We start from the raw sequence: 14,732 nt of genomic DNA on the forward strand, positions 1-14,732 counted from the left end.
TACTCTTTTAAAAAATATTATTTGTATACTAAAATTAATTATTATATATTTATATATAAATACATATGTAATTTAATTTATTTTTAATATAAATTTTATATTTTAATATATATTCTATTTTAGTAGTTAATTTTTAGGGTAAATGACTTTATTAAACCAAACTAATACCAATATTACGCTATTTACCCAAAATAAAAAATGGTACGTGAATTACCCACACCAGCTTTTTTATATAAATCGAAACAGTTGGGGTAGATTTAGATTCATTCATAAATCGAAACAGCTATGTTTGATTTATATAGCACCGTAGTAAATCTAAATGAACCGTTTCGATTTATATACAATTATAATGGAATCCTACTAAATCTAAACAGCTCGTTTCAATTTATGCTTTCACGTGGTCATTGTAATTCGAACTATGCTATTTCGATTTATGAAGGAGAGTGTCATGATATAATTTGAATGGGGCTGATTAGATTTAATAGGAGGACAACCTCTATAAATATGGTATGAACGTCAATTATGAATGAGAGTAAAACACAATAGCTAGTGAGGAGAGCCTTCTAGTATTAGTGCACTATAGAGGGTCGATTAAGAAAAAAATACGGTCAGGAATTAAGTTTACTGATAAGGATCTCCTGAGTCTTTTTTTGAAACGTTCAACTAGCTTCACTAAGTTCTTGAATTATATAATCCAGAAACTGGGGTCGCAAGGCGTGAAACAGGTTGAGAAATTGTTCTATAGAATCCCGATCTCAGTTTTGCGGAATGACGTAAAGTACGATTCATTCGTAATAGGGAGTGACGAAGATTTGGAAGTTCTATTCCATTATCGCTGGCAGTTTTTCGAGGTGAAGACCCCTGAGTTGTTGGCCAAGCTTGTGGATGTGGTCTCCAGCTCAGTGACAAACCCCAATTTGACGGTTTGTTTTGCATTGAATTTAGAGTATTTTGGTAACCTTTTATCACATTTAGCCTAGGAATTAGCATGACTTTGTTATCTCTCCCATATTTGTGCTTAAGTGTGAAAACATGCTCTTTAAGCCTTATTTTGATGAATTCTAGTTCTTCTTTGATTCAATAAGATGCCTTGATGTGTTTGTTAGTAATCTCAGGGTGAAATAGGCTAGGCATGGATCAAAGGAAGCAAGGAAGGAAGCATACAAGTAAATCCATTCATCAAAATGGCGCCGTTGCCGGGGAATTGCAATGGTGTTATGTTATTGGTTATTGTATATATGTGAATATTATGAATATGTTTGCCTTTTGCTTCTTTGTTAGTTCTTACTAGTTTTTAGGATTTAATTTTCTTGCTTCTTATTTGATTTTATTTTTATTTTCTCTTGCTATCATGAATTCTCACTTTGGCTATGAGTGTGATTACAACTATGTTGTAGATAATGGGGGCTACAATGAAGATGTGTATCAAGAATGGGATAACCAAAGGTGGGAAGAGCCACATGCACATGATCAATCTTCATGGCAACAACCTCCACCAATACACTATGAAGAAGAGCCACTCTTTGATGCATATCAATCTAATGGCTATGGTGAACTCCCTTGTGACTTTCAAGAACCACCACCATATGCTTATGAGCCATACCCTCAACATAACCCTCAACCATACTCAAAAGCCACTTTTCACCAACCACCTTCATATGACCCTAATCCATATCCATCCTACCAACAACCATATGAGCAATATGAACCACATATAGAGCCACCACCATTCCAACATCAATATTTTCAAGAGCCACCTCCTCCATATTATTACCAAGATGAACCACCTCCAATATATGAATACTATTTTCCACCACAACCTCCCATGGAAGAATACTCATATCCATTGATCCAAGAGCCACATGATCCTAATCATATTATCCAAGAGGAACAAGAGTCAAGGGATCGTCTCAAGGAAGCATTGGATCAATTTCAAGCAACCATGGAGTGTGTTGTGCAACAAGTGAAAAGAGTGGAAATTATTGAACCACCACAACTCTACCAAGAAGAACCACCTTCCTACTATGAACCCTTCCCCCAAATTGATGAGCCCTTCCATCCACCCCAACCTCCAATAGATGACATCCTTGATGTTCTTGTTCAAGGACAAGAGGAAATGAAAAGGGATGTGCAACAATTCACGGCCGCCTTGGATGAGGTGGTAAACCGGTTAGCATCCCAATGCTTGAACACTCAAGGAACTCTCATGGCTACATGTGGGGAATCAAATGAAGAGCATAACATGAAAGAGAGATTGGTGGAGAATGAGGGAAGTTGCTTTGTATTGGAACAATTGGAGGAAGCTATAATTATTGAAGAAAGGGAAGAATTGGTTGAAGACTTAGGAGATGCGGAGCCTCCATGGGAATCTAGAATTGAAGAAAACCCCTCCAAGATGATTGAAATTGATGCTAGGAAGGAAAGTACACACCTTCCAAGACATATTCCATATGAAGACTTGGATGGGATAGAGCAAGAAGTGAGTTCCCTTGGTGATGAAGATCAAGCATCAAACCTTAGTGGTAAAGAATCCTTTGAGCATGAAGAACCTTCTCCCAACAAGATGGAAAGCAATGTGGAAGTAAATTTTTCTTATCCTCCCATTTATGACTTGAGTAGGAGAAAAGGTTTATATAAAATTGTTGAACAAAGGATTATAATTGAGAAGTCTTGTGAAGAGGTGGAAATCCTTAGAAAAAGGAGGATGGGAATTGAATACGCTTTATCAAAACCCTTGGAGTTGTCTTTGCCTAGGTTGCCATCTACTCCTTCACTTGAGTGGGTAAAATTCATCTCTATTAGCTTTATTGTCCCACTTGAGTATGGCTTGCTTGAAACGGATGGTCAACTTAGGATCCTTTGTGGGATGAAGCGTAAGCGAAAGATGTTTCGTGGTTGGCGTTGCAAATCAAGGCTCATTATGGTTGATGCATCAAACATGAGATATAAAGGTTGGAGTAGTGCTCAATTAGATGGGTCCAGGAGGATTGTTGGCCACTATATAGAGAATTCATTTGTGAAATTCTATACCATCAAAAATCCATTCATCACTCAGCCAGTTCGAACTGGAATCCCCAAGCTCCTACAACGGCAGCCTGTTCTATTTTGAAGCCAAGTGGTGCCTCGTCATTGATGCATGTGATTGCGCCTGAGGCTGTGTTGGTTGCGTCCCTGTCCTTCGCAGTGGATCTAAACCGCAGTGGTGACAGAGAAGTAGGTATTACTGATACGGTACCGGTTTCATTACATGGTTTCGCATCGAATGGTGTAGACGATCTATTGCTGGATGAGGATGAGGATGATGATATGGAGTCGGACATAATTGCCGATGAGAATAGTGAAGACATAGCAGGGAGCAATCCAGTTGGGGTGGTGGAGGGTCTAGTTCCGGGACTCAGCAGTATCCCCTGCATTTTTCAAGTTTGGACTTGGATGCCATGAGACAGCAGGGGATTCCTAGAGAACGTGCTGGATTTGGTGCCAGAGGCGCACATGATGCTGGAGGGGTAACAAAGTTTCAGGTTTGTCATCAATTTCAGGATAAAGAGGAGACCGTGTTAAGTGTGAAGACCTATAGGATCCGACGCGGGGTTTAGTACAAAGTGGTGGAGTCTGATTATCGCAAATAATATGAGAAGTGCAAGGAGTTTGGCAATGGGCGCGCATGGTGTATTCGGATCAATTTTCACTAGCGCAAAGGGATTTGGGAGGAAAACGGTACAATGGTCCTCATACTTGTCTAGCCACGTCGATATCGAGTGACCACAGGAGCCTTGACTATCATGTGATCTCAGCATTCATACTGCCTGAGCTGATGCTGCCGTGTGTATCAAGGTACTTCTGAATGCGACAGAGGCACATTTCAGTTTTAGACCGACTTACAAAAGGGTTTGGATGGCAAAGCAGAAGGCCGTGGCACAGATTTACGGAAATTGGAATGAGTCATACAACGAGTTACCACAATGGGTACTTGGTGTCCAGATGACGATGCCGGGTAGTGTTGCAGTGCTAAGGACGAGTCCTGTGCGTGTGGGGGGGGGCAAGAGGATGAAGCCCATGCCTATTTCCACCGTCTTTTTTGGACATTTCCACCATGTATTGAGGCTTTCCGACATTGCAAGCTGTTGGTGAGCATCGATGGTACCCACTTGTACGGGAAATATGGGGGGAGGGGGGACCTTGCTCGTCGCGATTGCTCAGAGTCATGGTCGTTTTTCCTATCCCACCTCCGCCAGCACGTCACTCCACAGCCGGGCACTTTAGTAATATCGGATCGGCACAATGGAATAAAGGCCGCACTGGAGGCTCCCGAAGGAGGTTGGCTACCACCCGCGTCCTATCGTGCATTCTGTGTTTGACATGTGGCAGCCAATTTTGCCCTCACCTTTAAGGGCAAGCATGCACGGAGGCTTCTGGTGAACGCGGCATATGCCAAGATTGAGGTTGAATTTGACTATTGGTTTGATATTCTCCGATCCAAAGACCCTGCCATGTGTGATTGGGCTAACAGGATTGACCATGCACTGTGGACATAGCATCGGGATGAGGGACGAAGATTCGGACATATGACGATGATGTAGCGTTACCGTCGGCTTAGAATTTCTTCTCGGTTAGAGGAAATAACTTCGTTGCAAGTATAATTCCAAACAGATAAACAACACCCAATCAAAGTTTAATTTTGGTTGTCACAAGTCCAACCCAATAAAAATAACCGAGAGTATTTGTCCCGGGTCGTTCTCCCTAGGAATCACAATCGAGTGCTCAATTATTGGTTTTGAGTTTCACGGGTTGAGTTGATAAAAGTGCAAGAAATTAAATGGCAAGAAAATAAAGCAAACAACTAAGGAAAGCAATTACTAAAAAGAGGCATTCATGGCAAGAATTGAGAATCTAGGCTTTCTATCCTAGTCATTAATCATAATACAATACTTAACAAGAGTTAATCCTATTTCGTCATCTCTAACATAGGAAGAAGGTATAATGTTATCTTCATATTGAGAGAAAGTCAAATAGGACTAGTTAATCTCACTCCATAAGTCCTAGTCAACTTACTAATTGAATTAGCAAGAGATTAGAGTCAATGAAAATAATATTAACTAACAACTCTAGATCATCAATCTAAATTGGGTATTAATGACTCAAGATCACCTAATTTCTCTTTCCAAGCCAAGAATGCTCAAAAACTACTCTAACATCCAACCAAGTATTTTGTCAAACACTTTGAAGGCATAAAAGGAAAGCATAATAAATTGCAAGAATTAATAAATTCTACAACTACCCAATACAAGGAATCAACAATAACAACTAAAGAAAGCAATATTAAACATGAAATACCTCAAATTGCATTAAAGAAAATTGAAATTGACAAGAGTGTTCATAAACATAAAAAATGACATAAAAGAGAATTAACAAAAGGAACTAAGAGAACAAAGATGTAGAAACGAGAAATTGCAAAGAAAACAAGATGAAAACAAGAATTAAAACCTAAATCTAGAAGGAAATTAAACTAAGAATCCTAATTTCTAGAGAGAAGAGGGAGCTTCTCTCTTTAGAACTAATCTAAGGCATGTTTCCTACACTATCTAATTGCTCCCCCCTTGTTCCCTCTTGAATTCAACATCAAATAGCATAAGAAATGAGTTGGTTCTGGGCCTAGTTGGCTCAGAAATCGCCCCCAACATTTTGCCTTTAATGAAGTCACGTGACGAACGTCATGCGTGCACGTGGATGACGCTTGCGTGTCACCTTGCAAATTCTCTCCTCACGCGTACGCGTGGATGACGCGTGCGCGTCGCTTAGCAAACCCCTCTCTCATGCGTACGCGTGGGTGATGCGTGCGCGTGGCCTTGAGTCCTCTAAATCCTCATTTTTTGTGAATTCTCCACTTTGCATGCTTTTCTCTTCACTTCTTCCATCCAATACTTGCCTTATGAATCTGAAATCACTCAACAAACATATCAAGGCATTGAATGGAATTAAAGTGAATTAAATTTAGCTATTTTAAGGCCTAAAAAGCATGTTTTCACTTTTAAGCACAAAATTAGGGAGAATTACAAAAGCATGCTATTTCATTGAATAAATGTGAGATAAGTTGATAAAACCCACCAAATTCAACACAAGATAAACCACAAAATTGGGGTTTATCAAACCTCCCCACACTTAAACCAAGCATGTCCTCATGCTAAACTCAAGAAAGAGACAAAGGGTATCAACATTTATTCAATGCAAACTATTTGTATGCAACCTATCTACATGCAATCTATCTATATGCATGCAACTATTTGGTCAAAATAAATCAATTCCCAAGAATACATATATGCACACAAGGGCTAAAGCAATAGCAATCAAATTAAACCCACGATTGAATTGAGTTATTGAAAATAGTTTACAAACTTGTAAGAAAAGAGATGATCATAGGTGAAAACACGTAATTGATCACAATCGAACCCTCACCGGATGTGTATCCGCTCTAGTCACTCAAGTGTATAGGGTTGATTCGCTCCATTCTCTCCTAATCATGCTTTCCAAGATTTTTTTCATCTAACAAGAAACAATTATTCAATGCATGCATACAAATATCATGAGAACTTATCCGTAGGTTGTAATGGGGCTAGGGTCAAGGTAAGGTTGTATATGGTCAAGTGAGCTCGAAATTTGAATCTTTGATTGACTTAAGCTCCCACCTAACCTACAACCTATACAATTCAAAATGCAAAAATTTAACTATCCATTCTTCACTTTTTTACACACTCATGCATTCTCTTTTTGATCACATCCCATATGCATTGATATTGTTACTTTACTTTGGGACATTTTGTCCCTTTTTATTGGTTCCTTTTTCTTTTTCTTTTCTTTTTATATTTTTTTTCATTTTTCTTTTGTTTTTCTCTTTTTTTTTTCTTTTGATGAATTATATACAAAGGTACCAATGCATATGGTTTAAACATTCAATGCATGAGTATGTACCCACTTTCCAAAATTTTGACAAAAATATAAAAACACCCTTTTATCCCAACTAATGTTCCCAAATTTTCCCTTACTTAAATGATACACACTCTCACTAGCCTAAGCTAATCAAAGATCCAAACAAGGGATATTTATTATTTTTTGCTTCAAGGCTTGTAATGTGCTAAAATTGAGAATAGAAGGGGTTTAGCATATGCTCAAAATTGGCTAACAATGGAAGATAAAAGGTAGGCTATTTGGGTAAGTGAGTTATTTGAAACGATGACCTCAATCATATAAGTGCATTCATACGTAAAATAATGGATATAAAGAATCAAACAAATCAAAGATTACAATCATAGAAAGAGAATAATACACACAAGAATAAAAATAGTGGTTATATAATGTAACCATACAATTAGGCTCAAAACTCACATGCTTATGTGTTCTTAGCTCAAAAACATGTTCCACAATATATATAATTCAAGTAAGTTATAAAAAAAATTACTCAAATCAATTACAAGTATCTCCTAACAGTGGCGTCGTCGGCGCCAACAGGTATCTCTTCGAATGTGTCCAGCATCCAACTGCATCTCACTGTAAACTTGTCGATGCAGTCTGCAGGAGGCAATACAACCAGCAGCTCCTGAAACCACACCCAAGCTAGACGACCGTCTTGGATGTATCGCTCAAACTCCGTCAGGCATCCACTGACGTACTGCCCATCTATCGGCAACCCCAACTGGTACGCCATGTCCTGCAGTATAATCGTGCACTCCCCGAATGACATATGAAACGTGTGCGTCTTCGGACGCCACCTCTTGACGAATGCACTGACCAATGGCTCATCCAATTTAAATCAGGTATCGTTCAGCCTCGCAAGATGGTACAAATTGGCCATCAACAAATATGGAACGATCTTCTTATCCAATCGCATACCATGCTGTTGTTTCATGCGGTGTACATCGGTGATGCTGCATAAACAACATAACAATTTCTCCGTCACGACTATACGGAAACATATCTACATAACAATATATTATTCCTAATAATCCCATAAATGCAACCAAGTAACGTAACGGGAACGAACACAAAAACATTTCTTTTATTCATGAAACTGGGCCTAATAAAAATAAGTTTAATAATAATAAAACATTTATCCATGCAGCCCAACTCACGGCTAAGATAATCGGTGACTAGTCTAACTAATATCTAATGGGCACTACACATCGTCTTCACTGTATAGTTTAATACTATATTGGAAAAAAAATTAGCGTAATTTATTTAACAGTCTTCACCACTCAGATATTTTCTACTTATTCGTAGCCACTATTTTAAATTAGAACTTTTTCGACTACACCGCTATACATTATAAAGTCACTAATCTACCCACTATATCTAGTTTAATACTATTTTTGAAAAAACTTTAACATAAATTATTTGATAGTCTTCACTAATCACATTTTTTCTACTTATTCGTAACCACTATCCAAATTAGAACTTCTTCGCCTCTACCTATGTAGATTATTAAGCCACTCATCTAACCACTCTATCTAGTTTAATAATACTATTTTTGAAAAAATATTAAAGTGAAATATTTAAAATTATTTTTGAAAAAAAAATAGCATACACTAACCTCTTCATTGATGACACCAGCAATGTAGGCAATTCCGTCTAAACGATAAAGTCAGTCCGAATTATCCCTCGTGACGTTATTTTTTAGAAATATTGGGGTATTTAGGTTGGGGATACAGTGGGAAAGGGTTGTGAAATGTGGTTCGAATGGCTCCAATTCGAACTATATTTATAGTGATGTTGATAGTAAATCTAATAGACCTGTTTCAAATTACAATGGGCTCGAAAACAAGCATAAATCGAAACAACTTGTTTCGAATTACCATAGATTTTCCAGCAGCATAATTTGAATATGTGGGAATAAATTTACTAAGTTACCATAGTCTACATAAATCGAATTGGTCTCATTAGATTTAGTAGAAAACATGTCATATATATATAAATCGAAACAGATCATTTAGATTTATTAGGGTGTTATATAAATCGAATATAACTGTTTCGATTTATAAATGAATCTAAATCTATTCCAACTGTTTCTATTTATATAAAAAAGCTTTTCACCTACCATTTTTTATTTTGGGTGAATAGCGTAATATTGGTACTAGTTTGATTTAATAAAGTCATTTAATAACTGATTTTACTATTTTAGTGCACATTAAATGTGACAATTATTTTTCTCGTGGCATATCTAACGGCTAGGACGCAATCCACACTACCCAATAGAAATCCTCCACGTGTCCAAGTTCCACATCCACAGCAGCAGCAGTTTACCTGAAATCACCGGTACATAGCCATAGCTCCTATTGCCTAAAATGATAAAATCCAACCTCATTTTTCTTTTCTTCCTTCTAATTTGTTTGTCTCTATCATCGCACTCAGCAATATCAAAGTTCCAAGTGTGTTGTTATTTGTTCCATTCCACATCATCGTCATCATCATCAATTCATAATAATCTGGAAGCCAGGCTTGTTGTTTTTCAACAGTAGTTGTTGGATTTTGATGCTTGCTTCTACAGCAAATTTCTGCTCTTTTCTTTAACCCACTCTTAATTCCCTCCATTTATTGTTCCCTTCCCTCACCTACTTCCCACACCCACCTATTTATAATCCATTCTTTTACCTGATTCTAAGTTTAAGTCGCTTTCTTTGATGATCCCAACTCAATTCCTTCCTTTCCCACTTGATATTTTACAACGCATCACTTTTGGTTCCTAATTTAGTTGATACCAAAAGTGTGGAACGTGGCAGAGTTTGAATTCACATATGATTCCATCATCCACCCAATTCACCTGATGATTAAATCATGATGACTTCTGTTTAACTTCACCTTCAGGGATTGGAACATCTTTCACTTTGCTTATGATAGCTGAATTCAGCAGAAAAGGGAATGCTCACTCTTCAGTTGTTGATTGGCTTTATATGAGTGAGTGGAAAATATACTTGGCATAGTTTTGTAGAAGATCATCTTATTAGTTGTGAATCTAAGTAGCAATTGGTTTGGTATATGATTTCTGGAGGGACTATGCATGTGGGTATGGACTTTCCTCATCAATTTACTATGCTAGAAGGTGAAAATGATAAAGGAAATGTATTAGTTATGGAAGATGAGAAATCAGAAGATTTGAGTAATGTAAGACAAATGGCAAGGGGCAAACCTCCACGCCACCATGGCTCCGGCATGAGACATAGTATTAGCACCACTAGATTGGTTGCTGCACCAGATTTGGTAAAGTTTATGTTCCTCATCACTAGTTGATATTGCTGGCTATGCTTAGGAGATTTCATTGTATTCTTGTAATATTTTTTGTTTAATCAAATCCTTTATCATTCATCTAGCTAAACTAATATGAATTAAATTGATCAGAAGATTCGTCCTTCTTTCTAGCAAAAGTATCATACTTTACTTTGTTAATAGTATTTTGGAAAGCGCAGGTTATCTAATTTTGGCTGTTTTTCTCTCTTTTACTTAAAGAGTTTGGATGTGGAGGTTACAGGATGCAAGTCATCTTCTGAAGAAAACACAGAGTTTCTACCCATATTTCGGTCAGGAAGTTGTGCTGAAAAAGGACCTAAAGAATATATGGAAGATGAACATATATGCATAGATGATCTTATTCAGCATCTAGGTTCATCTTCCAATTTTCCTTTTACAGGAGCTTTCTATGGTGTAAGTGTGTTTTAATTTTACCTAACTTTACATGCATCTGCTATGATGATCTTAATACTTAGATTATGTGTTTTATCGTCAAGTTATGTTTCCATAACCAATGATTTAGAATCCCTTGTTGCTTGATTCCTGTGAAATGAATTATCGCTAAAGCTCAATTTCCAACAAAATGTGACATTCTTAACTATAGGACAAATGAATTATAGAGAGCTTCTTTTTCCCAATATATTTAGTTTTTATAGAAGAAAATTAAGACAAAGTAGATAGCGCAGACTAAGAAATGAATGCATCGTACAGATTACAGAATATGGGGGTACCACTAGCCGCTTTTGTGGAAAACAGGAAGTAGAATCTCACTTTGGTGTTTTTTTGTAAGAAAAAAAATTTACAGACAATTTGGTTATTTAATATGAATTCTAGATTAGTAATAAAGTAAATTCATGTAGCACAGTTTGGTAAGTAGGAGGAGATAAAATCTCTACATTAAACTATTAAAAATTTCTTAAAGATTTTACAGATTAGTCTATGGACAAAGTTTGTGAATTGTGATGGGGCAACGGCACTTTTTTATCCTTATTGAGTGACCCTATCCAATGGGGAAAGGCAGGAGAATTTAGTGTTGAACAATTCATTCATATTTATTCAGGTGTTTGATGGGCATGGAGGTACAGATGCAGCTTCTTTTATAAGAAATAACATCCTTAGATTCATACTTGAGGACTCCCATTTTCCAACTTGCGTGGCAAAGGCAATTACAAGTGCTTTCTTGAAAGCTGATTATGCATTTGCAGATTCTAGTTCGTTAGATATCTCCTCTGGAACCACTGCTTTAACAACTCTTGTTAATGGAAGGTAATTATCTTCATTTATGAATAAAGTTAGTTTCATTGATGTAGCAAGCTTTTGTTGCCTTTTTTCATATTGGCTGTTAGTTTCTTAATTTTTATAACTAGATAGAAGTGGCATCTATTATTATTCATATCATATATGGGGAAACAAATCTGGGAACTTTTGTTCCTATTTGGAAAGGGAAGGCACGAGTTGGAAAAAGAATCTGAAATAACGTGCATCCAGTTGCATGACATGTGACTAGATACCTCCCTCAAGTTGTGGAAATTTCATGTTTGACAGGACCATGATGGTCGCCAATGCCGGGGACTGTAGAGCTGTACTGGGGAGGCGAGGTAGAGCAGTCGAGATGTCAACAGACCAGAAACCAAATCGTATTTCGGAGAGGCTGAGGATTGAGAGGCTTGGTGGTGTGGTATACGATGGATACTTGAACGGGCAACTGTCAGTTTCCCGTGCTCTAGGAGACTGGCACATGAAAGGTCCCAAGGGCTCTGCATGCCCTCTGAGCGCGGAACCTGAGTTGCAAGAAATCAACCTGACTGAGGACGACGAGTTCTTGATAATGGGTTGTGATGGATTATGGGACGTGATGAGTAACCAATGCGCTGTGACAATGGCAAGGAAAGAATTAATGATACACAATGATCCTGAAAGGTGTTCAAGAGAACTGGTCAGAGAGGCTCTTAAGCGCAACTCTTGTGATAACTTAACAGTGATCGTGGTGTGTTTCTCACAAGATCCTCCTCCAAGAATAGAGACACCACCTTCTCGAGTCAGAAGGAGCATATCTGCAGAAGGCCTCAATTTACTCAAGGGTGTATTGGACTCTTAGGTTTTATATACTCTATAAGACTATAACATTCCCCCGTAGCATTTGTCTGTACAAATTAGATAACTGGTTTCTACTTTCTATGTGCTACATAGATTAAATACAACACTGATATTCCCTTCTTTTTGGGAATGACTGTAGCTTAGCTAAAAGCTTCCACAATGAATATTTATTTTTATTTAAAGGGTATTCTTGATTTGTTTAATCCAAAATAGCTCTCAACAATCCTGGCATTAGGCATCTATAGTATCTCTCTGAAATAGAAATTGTTAAAAGGGGAAAAGAAAGATGTTAAAAGTGCAGTGCACAATATCGAAGTCATAATTTAGTCATTACTTGATTGGAGTCCGATCCACCAACTCACTGATAAAGTTTCTTTTTGATTTGAGAAAAAAACGTCCCAGCAGTTTCAACTGGGACAAGGACATCATCAATTTTGAGATGCATTGTATATGCTTTAACAGATCAAAAGCAGATAGTTTGAACCTTCCTGTTATCCAGTTTTTCAGAGCTCTCCATTACCATTGTCCTCTCCCTTCTCTGAAATACTGCATGAAAATACAGCATTTATCAGTTTATACTATCATTTTGTGAACATCAATTATTAAATATCAAAGTTTTGAAATATCGAAGTCACCTACTGAAATTGGGGTGAATTATAAGCTCCCACATTTTGAAATTAGATACTACTGTTCCCTCTTAAGAGTTTATTTCCATGATCTTTAGAAGATTGAACTTGCTTGGACACCCCATTGCCCATTTTACATAAGTAAATCGCTAAGACAGTAAATTCCTATTATTATATTTGATGTTACCTCCTTTGACTGCAGTGTTTGCTCAAATCTTGACAAAGAACTTTGCTCACTTCTCCCACTTTAACGGATCCTTTCTTTATCAACTCAGCGAACTGCAAAGTTTGGCATCATTAGAAATAGTGCATCTCTACCACATAATGCAGATACACCTGAGAAGAATTCAAACAGGAAAATTCACCTCATCTTCTGTTTCTTCAAGCAATCTGGTCAGAGTACACACATATGGTTAGGGCACAACTGTGTTGCAAAAGCTAAAGGCGAAAAATTCCTCCCATAAATATCCCTGTTAAAAAATAGTAGTAGGGTTATAAAACTATGTGCCTCTTACCTTCCACAATAAGTAGATATATCCTTTGCATATGCCTTGGCTTCTTGCTTATCTGTGAAGAGAAAGAATATGGTTGTTCAGGAAACTCTTGTAATCTAAGTAGTAAAGTAATAACAAATGGTCATCAAAAGAAGAACTCACAAAAAATTATTCTCAAAGTACATACTTGAGAGTAATTCCCAACTAACAACTTTGTACCATTCATTTGTATCATCCTGCAAAATATAGATGGAAACAGAACACTGATGATAACATCCATTGTAAAAAATCTAAGTAGCCACAGAATCAAGCATTGGAACAGAGAAGAAGGAACCTTGAGTGTGTAGTCTTGCATCTTATCACAAAGATCGTCAAGGAGTTCAACTACTCTAAGCTCGCTAACTCTGTTTTGCACAAAATTAAACAGTTTAATTCACAATTTAAGAGACGTTTGTTTGTTTAATTGTTGGAGAGATCAACATACATAGATAGATAGATGAAACCACTAATTGTTTGAAGAAACGAAATGACCAAAACCTTGAACCAAATGTATCAGTTATGAAGTCAAGTTGCGAATCCTTATCATCAAAATTGGCTCTGTGCTATGATCTATGAATGAATGAAGCTAAAGAAAGTAGGTAGGTGAAAATAAAACCTGTAATCAATAAGTTTGCCCTGACGCTGGCCCTTGGAATCCAAGCGGTGACGCATATCCAAATGATTCCGCGGCTTCTCCTACTCAATCATTTACTGTGAAATTAACAAGGAAAAAAATTGTTTGAATTCGGATGGGAACAAAAAAGATGTGGTGTTACCTTGGAGAGCTCAAACTCTAGCTCCCCCTGCACACACAAAAAGGAAAGGGTAAGATCCAAGATCCAAGATCCAAAACAGAAAGAGATTAAATGAGCAATCGGATTCAATGCATACGGCGACAGCTCTACAGGCGGCGCATTTGTCATCGATGGCATCGGAAAGAGCAAATATGCTGGCGACCGCCAATACCAACAGCCAAAGTGCCGCCACTGACATTGACCGAAACCTTTCCTTCTCCATCGTCTTCTTTACCATCCACACCAGCTGCGTAGCGCCTTATGCGTAATTTCCTATAGCTTTTCCCCAAATTCCCACACTGTTAATACTTAAATAGTATTAAAAGTTAAATGAATGATAAGATTTACTCAATGTAAATTGGTAATGTTTCGGGAGTGGATCCTCTGCGGTAGAAAAAAGATTAGATGGT

General features: G+C 37.4%; 2 protein-coding genes across 2 annotated transcripts; one reads left to right on the plus strand and one right to left on the minus strand.

Moving 5' to 3' along the window:
• Window positions 9,823-12,500, plus strand: LOC107609622 (probable protein phosphatase 2C 27). Its single transcript, XM_016311630.2, has 4 exons — window positions 9,823-10,245; window positions 10,492-10,686; window positions 11,333-11,538; window positions 11,818-12,500. The coding sequence occupies exons 1-4, from the start codon at window positions 10,024-10,026 to the stop codon at window positions 12,368-12,370; spliced, it is 1,176 nt and encodes a 391-aa protein (XP_016167116.1). The 5' UTR covers window positions 9,823-10,023; the 3' UTR covers window positions 12,371-12,500.
• Window positions 12,637-14,732, minus strand: LOC107609623 (protein seele). The gene is made up of 9 exons (XM_016311632.2): window positions 14,420-14,732; window positions 14,305-14,331; window positions 14,145-14,224; window positions 13,824-13,893; window positions 13,677-13,725; window positions 13,511-13,562; window positions 13,361-13,385; window positions 13,183-13,274; window positions 12,637-12,915 (listed from the first exon to the last, which is right to left on the minus strand). The coding sequence occupies exons 1-9, from the start codon at window positions 14,558-14,560 to the stop codon at window positions 12,873-12,875; spliced, it is 579 nt and encodes a 192-aa protein (XP_016167118.1). The 5' UTR covers window positions 14,561-14,732; the 3' UTR covers window positions 12,637-12,872.

The sequence above is a fragment of the Arachis ipaensis genome, chromosome B07 (genome assembly GCF_000816755.2).
Source record: "Arachis ipaensis cultivar K30076 chromosome B07, Araip1.1, whole genome shotgun sequence".
Taxonomy (NCBI): Eukaryota; Viridiplantae; Streptophyta; class Magnoliopsida; order Fabales; family Fabaceae; genus Arachis; species Arachis ipaensis.